This window comes from Trichechus manatus, unplaced genomic scaffold, assembly GCF_000243295.1.
Source record: "Trichechus manatus latirostris isolate Lorelei unplaced genomic scaffold, TriManLat1.0 scaffold00048, whole genome shotgun sequence".
Taxonomy (NCBI): domain Eukaryota; kingdom Metazoa; phylum Chordata; class Mammalia; order Sirenia; family Trichechidae; genus Trichechus; species Trichechus manatus.
Window position 1 is genome coordinate 13219767 of NW_004443984.1, and position 24603 is coordinate 13244369.

The 24603-nt window shown below is 48.6% G+C and overlaps 1 protein-coding gene across 2 annotated transcripts; it reads right to left on the reverse strand.

The window, feature by feature from the left end:
* Positions 1-4257: 4257 nt before the first annotated feature.
* NECAP2 (NECAP endocytosis associated 2) lies at positions 4258-23569 on the reverse strand. Of its 2 annotated transcripts, XM_004377209.2 has the most exons (8): positions 23433-23569; positions 21046-21146; positions 15362-15466; positions 15195-15276; positions 14100-14208; positions 11649-11826; positions 8723-8798; positions 4258-7881 (listed from the first exon to the last, which is right to left on the reverse strand). In XM_004377209.2, the coding sequence occupies exons 1-8, from the start codon at positions 23522-23524 to the stop codon at positions 7833-7835; spliced, it is 792 nt and encodes a 263-aa protein (XP_004377266.1). In that variant the 5' UTR covers positions 23525-23569; the 3' UTR covers positions 4258-7832. The 2 variants fall into 2 exon arrangements, with proteins under 2 accessions (XP_004377266.1, XP_023587921.1); XM_023732153.1 differs by lacking the exons at positions 4258-7881; positions 8723-8798 and adding an exon at positions 13033-13148 and having other exon boundaries at positions 11805-11826.
* Between the last annotated feature and the right edge of the window lie 1034 nt (positions 23570-24603).

The following is a 24603-nucleotide window of genomic DNA, read 5'->3' on the forward strand; positions in this document are numbered from 1 at the left end:
GGGCAGTACTGGGCGGGGCCGGCCTCGTACCGCAGCGAGGGGGACGGGGGCGGAGCCGGCGCCGGAACCACCCGCGCTCCCGCGTCGCCCCGGGTCGGAGGGCGCGCCCTGGGACGGGGGTGGGGCGAGCGGGAGCTGTGAGCTTGCCGGCACCGTTCATAAAGCGGTTCATGAAGCATGGTGCTGAGGGCTTTGCATACACGAGCGCTTTGACTGCTCCGGGCAACCGAGCACAGAAGGATTATTATCTCCTTTCGCATAAGCGGGAAACTGGAGATTAGGCAAGTGGCTCAAGGTCACGCCGCTGCAAGGTGGCAACGCAGGATCGGAACACAGCCAGGCTGCAGGGAGAGTGCCTGCAATCCCTGGCCCAGCCTTTGTTGTTGTTGTTAGGATACAGCTATAGAGGAAACCATGCTTTTGAGACGAAAACACAGCGCTGTGGAAGTCTGGTGCTTATTTCTACAGTAATAATGTTACCTTCCACCCCCCACAGACCTCAACCTCTCTCTGTACTTGAAAGCACTGGACCAAATCACTCCTTTTCAAACCGGGAGGCGAGTCTGAACCTAGAGCTGAGGAAGAAGTGTGATTTGTTTGAAAAAGCATGTGTAATTTTTAGAATTTTATGTCTGGAGGACAATAAATGCCCAGAAAGAAACACCCTCAGGCCCTGACCGATAGTTCTGCGTTTCCAGGATGGTAGAAGGAGTCCCTGGGTGGCGTGAACAGTTAAGTGCTGGACCACTAGCTGAAAGGTTGGTGGTTCAAACCTACCCGGACGCACCTTGTAAAACAGGCCTGGCAATCTGCTTCTTAAAAGTCACAGCCTTGAAAACTCTATGGAGCAGTTCTCCTCTGCACACATGGGGTCACCATGGGCTGGAATTGACTCAAGGGGGAGCTTTATATTTATCAAAGGGGAACCTGGTTTTAGAGGCTGCTAATGGTGCGGGCAAGGCTGTGGCCTGGGCCAAGGCTGATTCAAGGGACATTTGGGTCAATCCCTAGGGTCTAGGGGGAGGGGGAAGCCAGGGTTGGGAGAAGGGCCCAGTCTCCCAGAAGTGTCCTGGCCCGGCTGTGGAAGGGCTGACCTCTGCTGTAAAGCCTGCCCCCAGGTGACCATGCATGGCTGGCTTGTGATCCCAGCTGGAGTCTCCAGACCTGCTGGGTCCCTACCTGACAGGCTCACAGCCCCACCAGTCCAGTTCTCATCCGGCCTGTCCCTTTGGAGCCCTTGCTCACTCACTCACTCCAGAGTGCTCCTCCCAGCAGAGGGGCTGGGCTCAGGTCCCACCCCTCCCTTCAGAGGACCCAGCCTGTTGCCTGTCCTGCCCAGGCCCCTCTCCACCAGTACCTCCACCTCCCAGGTGGCCTACACTGGCTGTGCTCCTGTGCTGTGCTGGCTGCTTCCTCTCACACTTTCTCATTCTGTCCTCAGTCCTCCCTGAACGCTTCTGTGAAACAGGTTTGAAGATTACCTTCATTTTACAAAAGAAGAGACTGAGGCTCAGAGAGGTGAGGCACTTGCCCAAAGACACACAGCAGACAGCTCAGTGGCTTCCAATTCCACGCCCTTTCCACTACACCATGCTGCCTCACTCGAGATTTTAGGGAAGATAGCAAACAGCTCCTCTCTCCTTGATCTTCTTAAACCTGGAAGCCACAGGAGCCGGCTCAAGAAGTCCTGGGTCTCCCTCCTGCAGGGAGGCACATACTTACATCTGCTTCTTTGGGAGGCCTCTAACTCCTCTATGTGAAGAGCCTGGGTCCCCTGCTGTGTTGACTCTGTGGCTCAGCTCAGCCTGGCCTGTGATCATGTGAATCCCCAGGGCTGTCACCCACTGGTCATTCCTTCCCATAACCAGGTGGTAGCCAGCCCAATGACCTCAGGACCAGCAACCAGAAGGGAGTTATGTCAGGTGCTCACCTGCTCACTGTGGAGGGTTCTAAATCTGCAACTCAGGTAACTGGGAAACAAGGTTGCTAGGGCCAAACGTCTGCCAAATCCTGGTGCTAGGCTGGGTTGGACTCTGTCCACCATCAGCAAAACCACATTAACCAGGAGGCTTAGAGGACAGGCATTCTGGTTAACTGCATTTGCTGGATATCTGAAGGCTAACTTGGAAAGCCTTTCTAAAATGCCTGACTTTAATAGCAAAAAGTTAGAAAAACTGTTATGTCCATCAATAAGACATGCCAGCAAGAAACTAAAGTCCTTAATCTAGTAGTTACTAAGGAACTGAATGCTGCCCGCAACCACATGAGCTTGGAAATGGATCCTTCCCCAGTCAAGCCTTCAGATGAGACCCTAGCCCTGGCCTACACCATGATTGCAGCCTTACAGTTAACCCATTACTGCTGAGTCAATTCCAACTCATAGCTACCCTATAGGACAGTAGAACTGCCCCACAGGGTTTCCTAGGCCGTAATCTTTATGGTGAGCCCTGGTGGCACAGTGGTTAAGAGCTCAGCTGCTAACCAAAAGGCTGGCAGTTTGAATCCACCAGCTGCTCCTTGGAAACCCTATGGGGCAGTTATGCTCTGTCCTACAGAGTCACTATGAGTCGGAATCGGCTCGATGGCAATGAGTTTGGTTTAACGGAATCTTTACGGAAGCAGACTGCCACATCTTTCTCCTATGGAGCCACTGGGTGGGTTTGAACCACTGACCTTTTGGTTAGCAGCCCAGTGCTTAACCACTGTGATACCAGGGCTCCTGCAACCTTGCAGAGAACTCAGCTGAGCTATGCCCAGACTCCTGACCCACAGACACTGTGAGATAATGCGTGTTGTTTTAAGCTGCTAAGTTTGTGGTAATATAGTTACGCAGCAATAGATAACTAACACAAGAGGAGAGCTAAGGGTATTTGAAGTAGGAATCTGTGTGGAAAAGTTTGGACAGATTTACAGGCTGTATGGCCCTAGGAGACCACTTAACATGCTTCTTTGGGCCTTACTTTCCCCTTGCTTCCAACGTAGCAGCTATTGCTTATGAAATGCTTGCCCTGTGCTAGGCACTGTTCTATGCACTTAATACCTACACTCATTTCACCATTACAACCACCTTCCCTCTGAGGTAGGTAGATAGGGAGATAGCTGCCATTGACTCTGATTCTTGGTGACCTTACGTGCAACAGAACAAAATGTTGCCTGGCCCTGTGTCATCCTCATGATTACCAGCATGTTCAAGAGCCCATCATTGCAGCTACTGTGCCAATCCATCTCACAGAGGGTCTCCCTCACCCTTGTTGGCCCTTTACTTCACCAAACATGATGTCTTCCTCTAGTGATTGATCCTTCGTGATGGCACGTCCAAAGCAAGTGAGTGGGACAATGTTCTGTAGTGATCGACAAGGTTTTCATGGGCTAATTTTTGGAAGTAGATCACCAGGTCTTTCTTCCTACTCTGTCTTAGTCTGGAAGCTCTGCTGAAACCTGTTCACCGTGGGTCACCCTGCTGGTATTTGGCGTAGCTTCCAGCATCACAGCAACATGCAAGCCACCACAGTGTGACTGAGGTAATGTTAAAAAATAAAAATAAAAACCCAAACCTGTTGCTGTTGAGTCGATTCTGACTCATAGCGACCCCACAGGACAGAGGAGAACCATCCCATAGGGTTCCCAAGGCTGTAATCTTTACAGAAGCAGACTGCCACGTCTTTCTCCCATGGAGTGGCTGGTGGGTTCAAACCACTGACCTTCTGGTTAGCAGCTAAGTGCTTAACCACTGTGTTGCCAGAGCTCCCTGAGGTAGGTACTCATCCCTATTTAACAAATGAGACTGAAGCACAGTGAGATGTAACCAAAGTCGCAGAAGTGGTAAGTAGCCACTGAATAGGTACTTGGAAGTGTCTGAGCAGGGAGTGAGCAGGGCGAGCTGAGGCTCTGGGGGCAGAGTGGGCTGGAGGAGGGACAAGACCAACTTTTCCTCACAGCAGCTTGAATGTCAGAAGATATTTTAAAGTTTAGGATTTTTCTCCTGATTACGGATTCAAAGAGGAGCCCTGGTGGCGCAATGGTTAAGTGCTCAGCTGCTAACCGAAAGGCTGGCAGTTCAAATCTACCAGCAGCTCCACGGGAGAAAAGACCTGGTGATCTGCTCCCATAAAGATTACAGCCAAGGAAACCCTATGGGGCAGTTCTACTCTGTCACATGAGGTCACTATGAGTTGGAAATGACAGAACACAACAATAACAGATTCAAAGCAGGTAAATTTAAAAACAGAAAAACACAAAAAATATTAAAATCACCTGTAATATTGCTTGTCATAGCAAAAGACTGGAAATAGCCTCTATTACTTATCTACTGCTGTATACAAATCCCCAAAACTTAGCGACTTAAGACAACATACGTTGATTCTCTCGGTTTCTGAGGGTGAGGAATCCAGTGCAGTGTTTCTGGGTCTTCTGGTTCAGGGTCCTCACAGGCTGCAATCAAGGTGTCGGATGATGCTGTGGCATCATCTTAGGTTAACTAGGAAACGATCCACTTTCAAGTTCATTCACATGTCGTTGGCAGGATTGTTCCTGGAAGGCTGTTGGACTGAGGGCGTCAGTTCCTCAGAGGCTCTTAGCAAGATGTCACCATCTGCTGCCACATGGGCCTCTCCCTAGAGCAGCGCACAACATGGCAGCTGGCTTCTTCAAAACCAGCAAGAGTCTCTAAGCAAGACAAACATTGCAACCTTATATAACATAATCATGGAAGTAGTATCTCATGACCTTTGTGTTATTCTATTGGTTAGAAGCAAGTCCCAGATTCTGCCCACATTTGAAGGGAGGGGACTACACAAGAGTATGAATCCCAGGAAGTGGAGGTCATGGGGGCCATCCAGGGGTAGATTATCCAATAAGCAAGGTAAGCCCAGTGCTTAACTTGCTTATTATCTGTAGTGAACAATTTCACATAGGTTTCACCACATCATTCACATGAAATTCATGTGGAATTGCTCACTACAGATTAGTAAGTAAGCACAAGTAAACTCGTGCTACCTTGCTTACTGGGTCATCCACCCCTGTCAGGGATTGTAAATTTGAAAAGAGGCTTTTATTCTGTAGGAAGGTGCTGTGGAGTTGGGAGAGAGACAGATGCCACCCAGACCTAGAAGCAGAATCTTTGATGTGGTGAAAAGATGTGAAATTGTTCACTACAGATGATCTGGTAAGCAAGGTAAGCACCGTGCTTCCCTTGCCTAGTGGATAACCCCCCCTGGGGCCACCTGAGTCTGTCCGCTACACCTCTCAGCGTATCTAAATCCTCCCATTGTGCAGAGAGTAGCTTAGGTCTCACAGACCCCCAAACCAATGCCTATCTCCTGTCATCCATTTTATCCACCTCCCACCCCTACCCCCACCAATTTGCAAGCTCCAGTCAGGAGTGTAACAAAGGGGTTCCTGGTTGGATATTCAGTTTTCCCAAGGATCCTGCGCCTGTAACAAGAAATTTTCAGTTGGTGACAGAGAGCACCAAACTGTTCCTTGCCCCAGACTCGAGGTACTTTTCAATTAGATCTTAATGGCTGCTTCCTTATCAGCTGCCTCCTCCTCTTCCTCATAATTAACAGGTCTGGTATCTTACACCAACCCATCAGTTGCCACCAAGTCAATTCCAACTCATGGCAACCTAACTCTAGGTAACAGTAATTAAAGCCAAACTATCCAATGTGCACCTGCTAATGCTTTGTATGCCTCACCTGAGTGGCGCTCAGAGGTTAAGGAAGGGGGAGCCTGTGGTCACACATCTAACCAGGGGAGTCTAGATCCAAAGCTCAGGTCTGTGTCCAGAACCTTCCATGGAATACAGTAACTTCTAATGAAGGGCTTCCTCTGTCTAAGCTTTCTCATTTCCAACCTTCAAGCACTTAGAAAAAAGTAACTCTCGTCCAGGTGGGAAGTAATGTGATGTGAAATACACACAGGCTTATTACCGAGAATCCTCTGATGCTTGCCTTGTCCTTATTCAATGGGCAAGAGGATCCTCAATTTTTGTTTCTCTTCTCCTACACTCACAATGGTTCCATTCACATACAATCATGGGGATGGCACAGGGTCGGGCAGCACTTCCTTCTATTGTACGTGGGGTCATCATGAGTCAGGGGCCGACTTGACGGCAGCTAACAATAACAACACTGTGTATTTCCCAGAATGGCTGTCTCCAAAACCAATGATAAAGGCTGTATCTTTCTTACAGAATCCTCAGGCAAGAGCAGTATATTTTTTTTTACCTCCGTGCATCTGAACACCCCTCCTATTTAGAGAGATACCTCCAGAAGGAGGTCTTGGTGGGAGGCAGGACCCCCCTCACTTCAGAAGGCAAGGAGCCAGATGCTCTAGCACAACCTTTCGTACCCAAAGTTCCACAAGAGAATTAGGCCCTACAGAAAATGATGTGAGCAACTGCTGTCCCAACAGTTCCAAGGATGGTGCACAGATTGTGCTCTTCTAGATGCACAGTAAAGAAGTGTCTGGCTGGCTCAGGGCATTAGGGTCTAACTCTCACTTTGGCCAAGCTGACACCCTGGCCCCAGACTTTAAACCTAGACGTGTGCTCAGTGGTGACAGACGTGGCTGCCAGTCTAGCTGGGGCATCTTGAAATAAGGTTTAGCAGCCATGCTGCTAAAAATACTTGCATCTTTGACATATATTGATAGAAATAAATTTATTATTTCTTTATCTTAGAAATTTGGTCCCACAAACAGGCCAACACTTCTTTCAGTTCATGGTCTTCACCCTTCACAAAAGAAATCTCTCAGCTGAGAGGTAAGATGAGTCAATAAAAGGAATTTCAGAGGTGAGCTCAGATAAAATTATCTCTGATGAACCAGTAATCCAAGCAACCTTAGACTTCCAGTTCACTCTGAGCTCCTGTCTGTCAGTGACAGTCCCTGAAGGAGAAAAAAAGAGGTTGTCTGCAGACAAGGCACTTCAGAAACCTCCAAGGAGAAAACCCAAGTCAGCCAAGGAACTGCGTTGTGAGCCCCAGAGAGCTGCCAGCGGACAGAAGGGCTGACGCACCTCCATGAGACGAGTTCCCACCTTCTGACCAAACAGTTCCATCCTCTTTCAGCGCCTGCCTCGGCCCTGCACTGCCCGCCTGGGCTGAAGACATGGAAACCAGGCACCCTGGCAGAGCTGCGCACTGCTTCCTGAGGCCCAGGGCAGCCCTGCGCTGACAGGGGAATGTCTCAGAGGCTCCTATTGGGGCACGCCGTGGAAGCAGTCCCTTTTGCAAAGACAAGGAGTTAGGGCAGATCAGCACATTTGCAAAGCAAATATTAAAAAGGAAATAAAAAGCTACTGAATACTCCCAACTCCCCTCCTAATTGTCTATTCAAGCTGCGGCCTATAAACCTGCTAGAAATCAGGAAGGAAGCCTCCTTAAGTGACTACAGACAAAGAGAGTGCAGAAAGCCCCTCTTCTGAACAGCGATCACGTGACACATGTAAACCCTGAGAAGGGCTGATGTGAATCCAGGTAGCAAACTCAACCCCTTCTTTTGCTTTTGGGGCTTGTGTTTAATATGGGTCATTGTGATGGAAGAAGTCAAGCCTCGGAGTCTCTCTCATGGCAAGAGGACAAAAGGGATGGGGCTCCTACAGCTTTTCTTCTCCTGTGTTCTGGTCACATACTGGGATCCCAGGCACCAACCAGTGTGACAAGGTGCCAACTGACTGTTTAATGCGCCCAGTCTGTCAAAGGAGCCAGGCATGGAGGAGAGAGTCATGCTCCAAACACAGGGGCCAGCAGGGAGCGCTTCATCCTCCTTCTTATGTCCCAGATGAGGTGGCTCCTTTCCAGAAGTTGTATGAGGAAAAGAGTGTGCTCAGGTCAGAACTGGACCCAGCCTGTGCCAGGCTGAGTCTGGTTGGATGTTGACCTATAAAAGGAAGATAGGGAGATGTGGGGGGGTCAGATGTTTGAAAATACAAAGCAGATAAAAGTTATCTTCTCTCTTTGCAGAAAGAGCTCTAGGAAGTCAGTCCCTGAATGTTCCAGACTAAGGTTCAGCAAACCATGGTCCACAGGCCAAACTGGGCATTCTGCCTCTTTTTGTAAACAAAATTTTATTGGTACACATCCATACTCATTCATTTACTTATTATCTGTGGCTGCTTTCATGCTACAACAATAGAGTTGACTGGTTGCAACAGAGACTATATGGCCTGCAAAGCGCAAAATATTTGCTATCTGGTCCTTTACAAAAAAAGTTTGCTGACCCCTAACATAGACTATATAATACATGATGGTGCAATAGGAATTTGGCATCTTTTCACCCTGATTCCAAGTGAAGGCCTGATATTTTCTGGAGCCAGAGAGGGCAAGAGACCTACCAGAGGTCCCATGAGGATGGGCCAAAGCTAGAAGCTGGGTCTTCTAACTCTCAGCCCACTCATCTGGGGCAGCTGGGGAGATGCGGAGAGAGGGAAGTACTGAGGACAAGCCAAGCATTTGGTGAGGTGGTTTAAAGGACCAGAAAGATGTGCAAAACGTCGTTCCAGGTCACCCAGCAGCGGAGAGCAGTCAAAAGCCTTCCTGGAGATAACTGTGTCAGCCTAAGCAGGGGCACTGGGGCTCTGTGCTCTGGCTAGCCTGAAAATGTCCACATCAGAGCTGCTGTGTAGGAACAAACCAGCCACAAGGGAGGTGTATGGAGCCCACGTGTTTTTAGAGAAACAGCCCTGACCCTAGTCCCACCATGAGAACGTGACCCTCCTCACCCTGTCGATTTGGTAAAGTCTCCCCAGACATCGGCGGTGGCAGGCTTGGGCTGCGGCCAAGACACGGTGGCACCTCCTATCGATGTCCAAGGGGTTGGGAAAGAAGAGAAGGAGACAAAGGAGTCAAAGATCTCTTTTTTATCAGTTTTGTCAGATGTCTCAATGACCCCAAAATCAGTCTGTGACTCCAGGTGGCTGAGAAGACCCACAGTGAAACGTGTTTTTGGACAACAAAGCACCAATGAGATGCCACATTTCCACCATTTTCTCACAAGCCCCAGGGGGCTCCTGGAGAAAAGGCAGAAAGCCACATACAAGGTAGAGGGGAGGCGGGCAGTGAGGGTGATCACATGTCATCATCACCCATACCTGAAGCTGACTTTGTTTTTAACTGTTGATGGTGAAAATCTATCTAAAACTTACTATCTATTGTCCTGGCTTCTTGAATGGAGAACATCCACTAAAACCATAAGGTCATCTAATCTAAGGCCCTCAGTCCAGTGTCTGGATCAACCAATACTTGCTGAGTGCACATTACGTGCCAGACATCTGGTTTAGGGGTTGAGGAGGGCCTTCCAGAAAGGGTGACACAGCTGCTGATACCGCTGCGTGTCTGTTCACATGGTGGGCGGCAGGATGGGGCTGTAGTGCCTGCTTTTGTGCTTTTCTGGTACCTCCCCAGGAGCTGCCAACTGTCCCTTCTGAACGCCACACGCCTGCCACCCTCCGCCTTCCTACCAGTTTGCTATTTTTTATCTACTCTGGGCTGGGAAACCACATAAAACTAGGGCCTTCAACAGATTATAGAGTTTTAATTTATCAAGTGCTCAACATACATTATCTCATCTGAACCTCATTACTGGCCCTGGGGAAAGACAGGGCTAGCCGTGTGACTTCATGCAGGTCACTTAAGTCTCAGTTTCCTTATCTCTAATAGTACTTCACAGGACTGGAAGATTAAAATGTGGAGTGCTTAGAATAGGAACATGATGACATTATTAACAAACACAAGCTAACATTCAGTGAGCATTACAATGTTCTAGGTATTATTCTAAGCGCCGTACCTGGATTAGCTCATTTGATCCCTACAAGAAACCTGTGCTGTAGGTACCATTACTATCTCCATCCTACAGATGAGGAAACTGAGGCACAGAGAACTGACCAATTTTCTGAAGATCACATAGCTGGTGAGCTAAAATTTGAACTCAGGCAGTCTGGTTTTGGAGCATATAGTAAGTGTTCAATAAATGTTAGCTATTCATGACTCATTATCTGAAACCATTTTGTTTGCAGACATGCCAACTGCCTTGTCTTACATATTAGAATGAGGGCTCTGGAGGGCAGGGACTTGGTGCAGGATCCCTAATGCCAGGTACTCCATCTTACTGGTTAAAAATGGACTGGCAGGAAGGAACAGTTCGGAAAAGGACGGTGAGAATGGTTGCCCAACTCAAAGAATATAATCAATGTTACTGAATTGTACATGTAGAAACTTGAACTGGTGTATGTTTTTGCTATGTACAGTCTCAATAATAACAACAACAAAAAATATTTAAAAAAAAAATCAAAAAACACCAGCAACCCGGGGCCTGAGGCAGTGGCTCTCAGACCTCAGTAAGCATCCAACTAACATAGGGAGCACAGTAAGAATGCAGATTCTTGCCCCTTACCCCAAAGCAATGCCAAGCAGGTGGTCCGTGACCCTCCCCCCCAAGAAACAATGCTTAAAGAATTAATTCCTGGCACCAGGGCAGGGGCTACTGGAGTGCTTCTCCTCCTGTGGGGCATTCCCCACAGGGCTGAGGTTGGAAATCCAACCTCTAACCAGGGGAGCCAACATCAGGGACTCAACATCTGGCAAGAGCTGTGTGGAGAAAGAAGGCTGGTGACGATCACCCAGCCTGGGGAATCCGGGAGCATCAAGCTGGGCCAGGCAGGGCAGGGAGATAGAGAAGGGGCTGGCATCTGGGCACTGGCAGAGGCTGGCACTAGGCACTAACTTCTCACGAGCCCCTGGGGCTCTCCTTAGACCCTGGAAGCACCAGCACAGCTTACTGGGGGAGCCGCCTCACAGCTTCACAGCAGCCTGATAGCCAGGCCTCACTGGGGAGCTTGTGCCAAACACTATCACCACTTTTACTTCCTACCACTCACCTTTGCATACCTTATGCTGCAGCCATCACCCTGAACACATCAGGTGTTTACAAGCCTGAGCTTTATTTATGCTCGTCTCTCTGCCGAGAATGCCAACTGTCCCTGCCCCCATCTCCTTCCTTCAAGACCCAGCTCAATGCCACTTCTTCTGTGAAGCCCCTGGAGATCACTCTGACTGGAAGTGAGTCTCATCCCCACACACTGGGTCTCTGTGCCTGTGACTCATCCTTCCCACTAGATATGAGCTCCCCATGAGCAGAGCCCAGGGCTCCATCACCCACAAGCCGACACAGAGAACCAGGAACCTACATGCTGACCACTTCAGAGTAACAAATTAGTAGTTCCTGCCAGGTGGGCAGACACCCAGAAGGGATAAGTAGTGGGTACTCACGGAGCAGGGGAACCTCTTACCTGGTGTGTGCAGGATCGAGTTTGACATGTACAGGTACTAGTGGCGGATCAGTGAGTGAAGGAGAGAAAGCCACGGTGCCCCTGCTGCCAGAGGGAGGGGAACCCACTGGGGCAGATTAAGCAGAAAGTACAGTCACCACTGGAGTCCCTGGATGGTGCAAATGGTTAAGTACTCTGCTGTTAACCAAAAGGCTGGAGGTTCGAGTCCACACAGAAGTGCCTTGTAGAAGTAGACCTACTTCTGAAAAATCAGCCACTGAAAACCCTATGGAGCACAGTTCTACTCTGACATACACGGGGTCGCCATGAGTCAGATATCGACTCCATGGCAACTGGTTTACGGTCACTACTGTGCACTGACCTGAACTGGGAACAACTGCTGGCTGGGCGGGGGACACCCCAACAGACAACTGCTCTCCAGGGGGAGGGATAAGGCTGGAGACTTTTCCCCCTGGGGGAGGAGGAAGCAGGCTCAGTCCTCCTGTGCTGGCGGGCCGGGCTCGGGGAGTCCCAGCGGCTCCTTCCTTCTTCTTCATGTTCTAAACAGAAGAGAAGAATGCAAATTAGTCAATTCTGCTGAAGTCCCACCTGCTATTAGAAAACCTCACAGGGAGATGGAAAACGTGATCCCCAGACCCCAAACATCTGTATAACCCAAACACGGTCAAGAGCCATCCCATACCTTGACACCTTGATTGTTCTGAGCCGTATTCAATGCATCACCATTCTAAAGCTATCAGGAATGTTTTAAAAAGCAAGCACCTGACTTCACTAAATATTAGAGGAATGCAAATCAAAATGATATACTATTACACACCCACTAGAATGGCTACAATGAAAACCCTCAGTACTGACAAGCGTATGGAGCAACCAGAACACTCATGCACTGCTGCTGGCAGTGTAAACTGGTAAAACTACTTTGAAAAATGGGAAGAATCTACTAAAGGCAAACACTGAACTATGACCCCGCAACAGAGGTGCGTACATATGTGCACCAAAGGACATGGACGCCAACCTCCACAGGAGCCCTATTTGTAATAGCTGCAAACTGGAAACTGCCCAATGTCTACCATTAGTAAAATGGGTAAGTAAATTGGGTATATTCTTACCACAGAATATGCCACAATAATGAGGACAAATAACTACATGCAACAACACGGATCCATCTCAGAAACATCATATTGAGTGAAAGAGAAAAGTCATATGCAGGAGAGTACAAAGTGTATGATTCAATTCATAAAAATTAAAGACAGGCAACATCTAGGGTATTCCAAATCAGGACAGTGGTTAGTCGGGGTAGGCAGAGCAGAAGAGGGGCTTCTGGCATGCTGACACTCTGCTTCTTGATCTGAGTGCTGGTTTACTTGGGTATGTTGTTTTTTAAAAAATTCACTGAGTTCTGCATTTATGATCTGTGTACTTTTTCGTATGCATTTTATTATACTTCAATAAAAGGTTGAACGCAACAAACAAACCAAGTGTGAGCCACAAACCAGAGCAAGTTTCAAAGATGAAGACGACATGGTTCCCTACTTGTATGGCTTGTATGGGAAGCAGTAACATAATCAAATGATTAAGACCACGGCTCTGAAGTCCAAAGACCTCAAAGATCTCCCTGTGAATCCAGCCATACCAGTTATTTCTAGCTCTATGACCCTGGGCAAGTTCTCTAACCTGAGCCTCAATTTTTTCGTCTATAAAAGGAGGAGATTTATTTCATATGAGAAAGTGCCTAAAAACACTACCTGGCCCACAGCAGACGCTCATTAAATGTTAGTTTCCTCCAAGAAAGACCAAGCATCACATCCCAACCAGTCCACTGGATTTGACCTGTATTTTCTCTTAAGGGCCAGCTGGCCAACTTCAAGGGTCCCAAATCATCACCAGCATGAAGCAGAAAAGAGGAGAAAGAGACAATAAGTAAGAAGGAAGAGTGTTATTTTAGGGTTACAGTTTCTTCAAAAAACAAATTCACTGGATCCTTAGCTCCCCCAAATCAGGGCTCTGATTCAACCCCAACCCCATTCCACCCCTGCAGCCAGATAAAGACCAAGCCTTAGCAACCCAGTCCACCCCAACCTTCTCCTGATCTCAGAGAGACTGGCTGCTGCACGCATGGTGCAAAGAAGGGAAAGCCAGGTACAGGGCAGCTCAGAATGAAGACACAGGGAGCCTGATCAACACTACCAGCAGAAGCTGCTCTGCCCATGGCATCCCCTGATCAAAGGCCGGTCACCTACCACCTACCTGGATGCCTCCTTCCCAGAGCTCCCAAACTCTTCCTCACCCCAAGCATGAGGCCAAGATATAGCTTGGGATGAGCACACTGACCCCCTCCTGACCCACATTAGTAGCCAGAGATACCAGCTCTCGGGGCATGTAACTAACGCTCCTTCTGAACTCAGAGGCTTTGCACATGCTGTTCCCTCTGCTCAAACCACTCTCTGATCTCTGTTACCTGTTTACAGGTCACTTCTTCCAGGAAGCCTTTCTTGGCTCCCCCAGCTCTGGGCTACATGCCCATCCTCTGGGAGCCCACAGCATCCTTGGTCATAGAACTTCTCCTGCCAAGTTGTAACTGCATCTTTCCTTGCCTGTCTCAGCTCAACTCTGAGTTTCTTAAGAGCAGAGGCCTCTTGTTCACCCCTGGCGAAGTACCTGGCACAAGGCAGGTACTCAATAAACATTTGCTGAATTGATGGAACTGAACTGTGAGAAAGGAGTGATGGATTCTGGCTGGGCTTCATTTGGTAGCCAGTATCATGTGACCACATGACCGTGGTCAACACAGTGAAAAGAGGGTAAGACTCACCGCAATGTTGAGCTTGATGGTCTGGCCCTCCTTGAAGCCCAGGTCCAATTTGGGGCCTTGGTCTGGGTTCTGGGCTTGTTTTGCAAATTCACACTGCTGTTTCACCCACCTGGGGAGAGAACCAGAAGAGAAAGGTGAGAAAGGAAGAGACCAGCTGCCCTGCACTCACTCACTCACCCGCTACCTGCCATCAGCCCAGGCTGAGGCTTTTATTGAGGCAGGGTGGTAAAACAGCACAGGTGGGGAGTTAGGCCTGAACTCAAATCCTAGCTCTGACAGCTGCATGCACCTCAGCTTCTTCATCAGTAAAACGAGATGACAATTCTCTTTGTCCTAAGAATCGCAATGAGAATTCAATGTGACCATTTATGTAGGGGGTCTGAGCACACCACGTGGCACCTACTGGCCTTCAGGAAATTTGAGAACCTGCCTGCCCAGCACGTGGTATCAGAACTAAGACATGGTCTCTACCACCCTCCAAAGGCTCATAAGGTAGACGGTGAGACCAGAGAAATGCCCAGGAGGTAGGGAGTAACACAAAGGTCTCCCACCCTCTATACAACCATCCATCCAGCAGCCACCCCGGCAGAGCACCAGGTCAGGGAAGAGCCAGAGGCGCCCACACAAGCAGCTGGGCACCCTCTACTTTCTGGCAGCCGGTAGGGAGCACTGCAGAAGTGGGGAGCAATATTCCCAGCCCGTATTTTAGCTTCTTAAAGGATTACCAGGGTGTCTGTTGGGTGGCCTGAGAATCCAACCAACACTTATTATTTCATGGAGGAGCAGGCCCAGGAAGGCCAAATAAGCCTAGCTCAGGGCCAGGTGAGGGAAGAGATGTGACCGACACCTTCATGGTGCCAGCTGACTAGGATGGCAGAGATGGGTCTCAGGAAAAGCAGGTGACTTCAAAGCAGAGATGGGGACTGGCTGAGTGGAGAGAAGAGGGGACTGCCTTGAAGGAGAACTCCTGAGTATTCCTGAGGCTCTGCTAGCAGAGAAATCACACACAATCACTGGGTATCCTAACCTGGGAAATCATTCTGTCCCGGGAAAGGAGGGAGGAGACATGAGCATGTGTCTCCAGGGACCACTCACTTGAAATGGTCCTGTAGCGCAACATTGAAGTCAAAGGCATCACCTCGGTCCCCGAAGCCAACTCCAATAAACGCCCGTCGCCCTGGGGACAACATGCGATCAAGCCCACATTCCAGAGGCAGAGGAAAACACCCTTCTCAAGAGGAAGCACCAAGACCCACACATACCATTTCCATCTTCGATGCGGATAACAAAGTACCTGCTAGAATCCGTCACACTCTCCACAGCTGTGCCAGGAAACTGATCCACTGGTGCCTGAGCAAAGAGCTCCCCTGAAAGCACAAGGCCAGGTGAGCCAGAAGCCATGAGCCCCTCCCAGCCTGGCACTTTATCCCATTACTGGGGTCGGCCCTGTGAGTGAGGCAGACAGGGAAACCTCCCTCTGGGCTTCCAATCAAACCCAGTCTTGCTGAAGGGAACACACAGGTAATCTAACTACAGAAAGACTTCAGTCAGAGGTGGTCAAACCCAGCCCAGTTTTAACTGTTTTATTTCATTGTCAAACATTTTAACATAGATTACATGTAAAATAATCCAGATTTCTGCCTTCTCTTAAAATCAAAAGCTCTGACATCAGCAGCCCGAAAGATTAGATAGGAAACTTAGCAGGCAGTGAGTTTATGTGAATGGGGGAGGACCAATTCGGAAAAGCACGGTGAGAATGGCTGCACAACTAGAAGAATGTAATCAGTATCACTGAATTGTACGTGGAGAAATTGTTGAGACGGTGTACGTTCTGCTGTGTATTTTTCAACAACAACAATAAATTATTAAAATACACTGTCTTAGTTATCTAGTGCTGCTGTAACAGAAATACCACAAGTGGATAGCTTTAACAAACAGAAATTTATTTTCTCACAGGAGATGAGAAGTCTGAATTCAGGGTGCCGGCTCTAGGAGAAGGCTCTCTGTCGGCTCAGGAGGAAGGTCCTTGTCTCTTTTAAGTTTCTGCTCCTGGGTGATCTTCATGTGGTTTGGCATCTTTCTTCCCTCATCTCTGCTTTTCTCGCTTGTTTAATCTCTTTTATATCTCAAGAGAGACTGACTCAAGATATACCATACACTAATCCTCCCTCATTAACATAACAAAGACAACCCATTGCTAAATGGGTTTATAACCACAGGCATAGAGGTTAGAATTTACAACACAAATTTTTGGGGAACACAATTCAATCTATAACATACATACATACATACACACATACACACATTTCTATATATATATTCCGTCTGCTTCAACCACGTACATTACCTACCTGAACCCTTATAGGGCCCTGAGGCAGGCAAGCCCTGGTTAGGTAAATCATATCTTCAAGAAAGGCCTGAGATCTGAGGCGGGGCTCTAGGAAGTACTGCTGAGCCCAGCAGACAGAAGGAAGTTTGCCCATCCATAGGAAAATCTAAAGCATACTAATTTAATTCCATCTTGGAGAAGGGGAAAAGACTGGTTTTACAGGAGCGTCTCGTCAACTACTGCTCTCCATGGTACAGTGCAGCACACTCTTGGTGAATGTGATGGTTAAGTGGTTAAGGTTATCTGTCAACTTGGCTGGGCCACGATTCTCAGTGGTTTGGCAATCGTACGATGTTGTGATCACTTCCGTGATGAGATTTGATACAATGTGATCACCCCCATGATGGGATCTGTTGTGAACAGCCAATCAGTTGAAAGGGAGTTTTGGGCATGCGGCCTGCGTTGAATATAAGCAGACATTCTGGTAAGGCTCATGGGCTTTTGCTCACTCTGAATTCTGTAGCTGGTCCCTGTTTGTCTGACCTCCAGATCTCAGGATTTGAGCTAGCAGCTTACTTGCAGTCTTGCCTGCCGATCTTGGGATTCATCGATCTTTGCAGCCTGTGAGCAAGCGTCAGGCTCTCTGACCTCCGGATCTTGGGTTCACCAAGCTCTGCGGCTCCATGAATCAGGAGACACCTCTATCCTGACCCACGGACTTCGGACATTGTAGCCTCTACAACTGCATGAGCCATTTCCTTGATATAAACCTCTCTCTATAGATATATTTATGCACTTTACTGGTTTTGCTTCTCTAGAGAATCCAGCCTAAGAATTTGGTACTGAGAGTAGGGTGCTGCTGTAACAGATACCTAAAATGTGAAAGCAGTTTTGAAACTGAATAAATAGAGACTAGAAGAATTTTGAAGTGCCTAATAGTAAAAGCCTACATTGCCTTGAAGAGATTGTTGGTAGAATTATGGACATCAAAGACAACTCTGGTGAAGACACTGAAGGAAGTGAGGAGAGCTGTTACACTGGAGACAGGGCAAGCAGCCAGAAGCAGAAGCAAAGAACCGGCAGCAGCAGAACCAGGAGACCAGCATGAGACAGCACTGGAGCTGACCCATTGAGCAAGAGAGCTGAGTGCCTTTGCGCAGGAGGCTTCCTGGCAGAGTGGGGTGCCTCTGAGCACCTGTCAGTGGAGCTAGGTTTGTTCACCCAAGGAGCAAGAGAGTTGAGTGCCTTTCAGTTGAAGTTTACTGGCAGAGTGAGGTGCCTCCAAGCACTTATTGGTGGAGCTACAGAGCTTTGAGGCCTGAGGAGCCGAGAGGCCAAGAAACCAGGAAGCAGAAGCTGAAGAGACAAGGAAAACAGGAAGCAGAGCTGCCTCAGTCTCAAAGGGTATGGCCATGACCTCTGGGGTCTCAAAGGGTGGAGTCACCACTCAGATGGACTAGGAGAATGGTGCACCTAAAGCAGAGGGAGCAGAGTTGCTGTCCCAGTGGGCCTGGAAGGTCGAGCTGAAGCCCAGGGCCGAGGGGCCTCCACTCAAAATCCAGAGACTGTGGCCAATACCTAGAGTCTGGAGGGCAGGGCTACTGTGTAAACTGTCTCAGAGAACAGGATTATATTCAAAGCCTTGCGGGCTAATGTAATGTGTTCTGCTGACTTGCCTCGTAGCTGTTATCCCTTCTTTCCCTCCAATCTCTCTCATTTTAATGGAAATGTCTAGTCTGTGGCTGTTGCACCACTGTACTTTGGAAGCAGATAACTTTGTATTCTAGATTTCACAGATGAAGAGAAATTTTTGGATTTTGGACTTGGAGTTGATTTAAGACTTTTGCTATGATATGATGGGGTGAATATGTTTTAAATATGGCAAGGACATGAATTTTGGGGGGCCAAACGGTAGAATGTTATGGATTGAATTGTGTCCCCCCAAAATGTGCGTCAACCTGGCTGGGCCATGATTTTCAGTATTGTGTGACTGTCCACCATTTTGCCATCTGATGTGATTTTCCATGTGTTGTAAATCCTATCTCTATGATGTTAATGAGGTGGGATTAATAGCAGTTATGTTAATAAGGCAGGACTCAATCTACAACATTAGGTTGTGTCTTAACTCAATCTCTTTTGAGATATAAAAGAGAGAAGCAAGCAGAGACGGGACCTCATGCCACCAAGAAAGCAGCATGGGAGCAGAGCGCGTCCTTTGGACCAGGGGTTCCTGCTCAGAGAAGCTCCCAGACCGAGGAAGATTGATGAGAAGGACCTTGCCCTAGAGCTGGAAGAGAGAGAAAGCCTTCCCCTAGAGCTGGCACCCTGAATTTGGACTTCTAGCCTCCTAAACTGTGAGAGAATAAATTTCTCTTTGTCAAAGCCATTCACCTTTGGTATTTCTGTTATAGCAGCACTAGATAACTAAGACAGGGAGCTTCTGTGACTGGTACCATTTTCCCACGTGCTGACCTCTGTTAGTACTGTAAGTGTTTAACCAAATATTTTCTACTGGGCCCTGTGGCTGAAAGGTAACTGTGAAGTCAAGCTGAACTGAATCAAAACCGACAGGCTAGAGCCTGCCACCAGTTTGGTGCCCAGGGGCCCTGACTCCCCGGCTGTCTTCAGCCTGGAGTAGTGGTTCTCCACCAGGGACGATTTCACTCCCCCTCCCTCTCTGGGACATTTGGCAATGTCTGGTGACATTTTTGGTTGTCACAACTTGGGGGAGTGCTACTGGCATCTAGTGGGTTGAGGCCAGGGATGCCTCAAAGCACAGGACAGCCACCACAACAAAAACTCCTCTGGCCCCAAATGTCAACAGTGCCGAAGCTGAGAAACCCTGGCCTAGAGTGATGTACCCATTATCTCAATGCAAAGCGAGAGCTGACCCTTCAGGAGCAAGGGAAAATGAAGAAAACTAAACACACAAGGGAAAGATTAGTCCAAAGGACTAACAGACAACTACCACGGCCTCCACCAGACTGAGTCCAGTACAACTAGATGGTGCCTGGCTACCACCACTGACTGCTCTGACAGGGATCACAACAGAGGGTCCCAGACAGAGCTGGAGAAAAATGTAGATAAAAATTCTAACTCAAAAAAAGACCAGACTTACTGGCCTGACAGAGACTGGAGAAACTCTGAGAGTATGGCCCCCAGACACCCTTTTAGCTCAGTAATGAAGTGACTCCCGAGGTTCACCTTTTAGCCAAAGATTAGACAGACCCACAGGACAAAACAAGACCAAAAGGGCACACCAACCCAGGGGCAAGGACTAGAAGGCAAGAGGGGACAGGAAAGCTGGTAATTGGGAACCCCAGGTCAAGAAGGGAGAGTACTGACATGTCATGGGGTTATTAACCAATGTCATAAAACAATATGTGTACTAATTGTTTATTCTGTAAACCTTCATCTAAAGTATAATTAAAAAAAAAAGAAAGCGAGAGCCGAGTATGACTTAGCAGGCATGACCCCGAGATAAGAGCATATTAGGGTGGGCCCTGCAGGCGAGACTCAGCCCTGAGCAGTGGCTGTGACATTAGGTGGTCATGTTAAAGTCATAGTTCCCAAGGTTTCCAGAGAACAGGTGTTGCCATTCCCTTGTGATACAGGCAATTCTCACAGCCAGAGTTCTGTCCCAGCCATGGCAGCTGCCTCTTCAAACTCCTCAGCAGCCAGTACTCACTCTGCTAACCCCATGTTTCAGACGAACAAAACCAACGTTTTGGGTCACCTTGCAGTTCACAAAGCAATTCAACAAATATCTGCTCATTTAACATTTCCAACAGCCTTGGGGAGGAGGAATGTGCTCTCCATTACAACAAAAAGGAGGCCAAGGTCCCACAGCTCAATCAGAAGTGGCACAGTTCTGAGACGAGACAGCCAGTTCTGCCTCTAAATCCCTGCACCTTTCTTCTGCCTCACAAAGGAAACACCTTTATATATTAAAAAAATTTATGATCGAATGCCATGGGACGAAACTGAGCAGGCACTGTGCATGACCCCTGCCCCAGGTCCCAGGGCTGGGACTGCTCCTGGCAGTGTCATCCTCACAGCGCACCCAGAGGCGCTGGTGATGCAGGACTTCTGGAAATATTTCCCTAAAGGTGACATCTGCCAGCTGATCCCAACAGAGCCCAGATTTGCTTGTCCTCTTACCAGAGAAAAGAGACAACTAGGAGGATTTCCAGCTCTTTCAGTTAGCGGGTGTGGTCAGATCTGGGGAGCTACCATTAGCAGAGAAACAGAATTCCTGAGTAAGAACCAGGGCTCAGCAGCAGGGGACTATGCAACTTCACTCAGTCTTCAAGGTAAGCTCCAGGGCTTCCTACTTGGGATCAATCTGCAGGTGTCCTCTCCTTGGCCTCTAAAACTAGTATTTTCCTAAGGACTCCAAAAGGAATGGGTGCTTCTTGACAGAAAACACTCCCTTTTACACCTGGGGATAGTGGTTTCTACAATGAAGGTAGGGGCAGCTTAGACATATACTCCGGTCTGTGACTTCCAGAACAGGCTCCCATGACCCGAGTGGCCTAGCCAGGCCCTGGCTGCCTCTCCCTTAATAAAGTGGGAGATGTGGCACCTCAGCCCCCCGCAGGCCTCCCTTGCCTTTACCTGAGGTCCTGTCCTCCAGCTTGATGTAGGCCACCTGCCCTTTCGCTGTGATTCGCAGCCGGCCACTCCATGATGGCTGGTCCAGCTGCCACTCCGCGGCCCTAAGGGGACAAAAATCACTGAGCCGCCACCAGAGGTTCCTGCTCCCTTACTCCCTTGCCAGGGATAAGAATGGGAAGGGCATGTGGGCTGCTAGTTCTAGGCCAGGGGTGGGCAAATTTTTTCTGTAAAGGGCCAGAAAGTAAATCTTTTTGGCTTTTAAGGGCCATACAGTTTCTGTCGCTACTACTTGACTCTGCTATTGTGCTGTAGAGCGAAAGCAGTCACAGATAATATGTGAACAAGTTGGTGCTTTGAGTATTTTAACCAAATATTTTCTACTCAGCATATTTCAGTAAAACTTGATGGGCAAAAAATGAAACAAGCAAACTTTCTGGGTGGTGAAATTTGAATTTCAGATAATTTTCACATCATGAAATATTCTCTTAAATCTTGTTCAACCATTTAAAAATGTAAAAGCCATTCTTAGCTTGCGGCCCATACAAAAACACAGTGGGTTCTCATTTGCCGACCCCTGTTCTAGATGATAGAGACCGTCTCTCTGAAATGGGACTTCCAGTTTCCCTTCCGTACGGAAGCAGCTCCTGGGGCCTATTGTTTCTGCTCTAAGACACTGCTAGGCTGCGGTGGTCAGAGCAACCACTTGGGACCACTGAGACCATCTTGGAGGAAAAGCAGAGGGGAGCAATCAATAATGGGAAAAGGAGAGCAACAGTACGCATGAGAAAAGTGAATGAGTGCTCAAGAAATACATTCTCAAAGGTATCCTTGGCAGAAAGAAACCCAGAAAACCATGGACTTACAGCAATTGCCTCTTTTAAAGAACTTCACATTTTAGTTCTAAGAAGGAGCTTGATAAAACCTCCAAACAACAAGATCCTTGGGTGTTTCCAGCAGGCTTTTCTTGGAAATTCCTAAGCACGTGCCAGCTCTCAAGAACTCCCATGAGACACTCTAACTGCAGACACAGGTTGTTTTGAGAGACACAATGCAAACTCTCAAATCACAGTTCAGCAAACTGAGTTTCAGTTCCTCTTACTGGGGCAACAGGCCTTAGATTCAGGCTGGGCAGAGCTGAGGTTGAAATGCAGAAGCTGGCAGTTTCCTCTATGCCATACCAGACAGCCTTGGCCCTTGCTTGGTCTCTGGAGACCAAGAGGGTCCCAACCAATCCTACTGAAGACCCAGTGGGGGATGGGGTAGATGATTATCCCTGGTTTGCAGGCCCATTTCCAGTCTGATGATATTCCAGGGCATCAGCATTACCTCCAGGATGTATAAGAAGCAAATGTGTTTTAGTTGTTGTTACTATTGTTATTTTCATACTATTTTTAAATTATGTCATAGATGTAGCAGCCCTAACAAGAGATCAGAAATGGGGACACTCCCTCGTTATTGCGGTGCAGGCCAATCTTGTATTTCTAAATTACTTGGACAAACACTGCCATCAATGTTGCCCACCACCAAAATTATTAGCATCCCCCACACCACCACCTAGTGGCACAGAATAGCCATAGGCTAGGTTGTCTGTATCAGGTGTATCTTTTTTTGTTTTAATAAATTTTCCATTTTCTTTCGATAGGTAATACATACATATGGCAATAAAATGCAAACAGAACAAAAGGGTACAGGATGAACAGAAGTCTCCTTACAATCCCGTTTCCCTCCCCTACCTTTCCCCTCTGGCAGTCTCCTGAGTTCCCCTCCAGAGACAGTCTATACACGTAGGAGCACGTGTGTTTACTCGTCTCAAGCGAAATTTCACCAGAGCAGAGCGGTTGGATTTCTCTCTACCTCCTACAGATGGTGATCAGGGATGAAATTAGGGCATAGGGAGCTGGGCAGGGAGGGGTCCCCGGGGTTCAGCCATCAGCTTAAAGCTCCCCAGGACGAGTCCTTTTGGCTGGTTCTGAACTCCCTCCCTTCCCTTCGGGAATTTCCGCCTGTGATAGGATCCCTTCCTCTTTTAAGGCTTTTCAAGGATCCCTTCAAAGCCATCGCTCAGCGCAGAAAGACAAAGTCTGTGACACCACCTCCTCCCCTCCCCCACCAAGCTTAGGGTACCTGACAGCCCACCGGGGTCCCCAAGCACCAGACACAGCTTTAATGCCTTTCCCGCCGCCGGGAGGCCAGGGCGTCGGCATGAGACGGCCGAAAGTCTGGGTCTCCCTCCCTGCTCCGGCCTTGAACTGGAAGAAGCTCCAATACTGTCTCCCCTTTCGCCCTTAAACTGGTCGGGATCCATCCACGGTTCCCGCAGTGGGTGTGTCGTGGCGGCGGGGAAGGGATTAAGTCAGGGCTAGCCCGGCCTGGCGGCAGACGGTCACCTGTAGCCACGGTTGGTGGCCCGCGGCGGGATGCGGTAGACATGAACCTCCGGCTTGACACACAGAACCGACTCGTATTCGCTCTCCTCCATCTCGACGCCCAGAACCCACCAGACTTCCGACTTCTTCCCCGCCGCGGGGCCGGAAGCGGCGCGACTCTGTGACCAGGCTCTGGCTAGAGTGGCGGCTCGCGGGCGTTATCGCAACATCGCCTGCGCGCCCTCTGCTGGAGGCTCTGGCTCAAGACAAGCGGCGGACGGATCCCAGGTGCTGGCTTGACCTTCGCCACAATCGGTGGTCTGGTTTGTGGATCATCTTGCTCGCCTCACTCTTACACCTGGGGCCCCCGGTTGGCTGACTTTCAAAGCTGTAGCCCCTCCACACACCTCACAGTGCAGCATCTCCCTCCTCCAGCCTTTGCCTCGGCCCTTTCTCTGCCTGAATGTCCTCCCTTCTCCTGAATCTGTAAAACTTGACTGGGTCTTCTCCTCCTAAAGAATTCTTACCTGAGCCACCAAGCTAAGTGGGATGTCCCTACCCAGTATGGTACCCTCCCTATCATAACCTGCCTATATGCCCAGGTCCCCGTGTGGCCCAGGCTCAACAAGCAGTTGCATTTAAAGAAGTAAAGTGTAGCAACGTAAGTCATTAAAAAAGAATTCCAGTCTTAATTTAGATTTCTTACAGACTAATGTGCAGTAGTTAAGAGCTACAGCTGCCAACCAAAATGTGGACAGTTCGAATCCATCAGTCGCTTCTTGGAAACCCTCTAGGGCAGTTCTACTCTGTCCTATAGGGTTGCTATGAGTTGGAATTGACTCCACGGCAACGGGTGTGGTTTGGGCTTTGGAATGACAATGTCTAAGGAGGCCCTGGTGGTGCAGTGGTTAAAGCACTCAGCTACTAACCAAAAAAAAAAAAAAAAACAAGATTGGTAGTTGGAACCCACCAGCTGCTCTGCCAGAGAAAGATGTAGCAGTCGGCTTCCATGAAGATTACAACCTTGGAAACCCTGTGGGGCAGTTCTACTCTGTCCTATAGGGTCACTTTGATTTGGAATGACTCAACAGCAGTGGGTTTTTTTTGGTAATGACGATGTCTAACTATAGTCAAATTCTCAAAATACCTTCTCCTCCTCCCACTCTCTCATTCATCCCGTAAATATTTATTG

Bases quoted from the DNA above. Each gene is read 5' to 3' on its own strand.
- NECAP2 (XM_004377209.2), bottom strand. From the start codon at position 23,524: ATGGAGGAGAGCGAATACGAGTCGGTTCTGTGTGTCAAGCCGGAGGTT. The intron at 21,147-23,432 runs GTGACCGTCTGC...TTGTCCCCTTAG, and splicing joins GCCACCAACCGTGGCTACAG to GGCCGCGGAGTGGCAGCTGG. The intron at 15,467-21,045 runs GTAAAGGCAAGG...TTGTGCTTTCAG, and splicing joins GCTGGAGGACAGGACCTCAG to GGGAGCTCTTTGCTCAGGCA.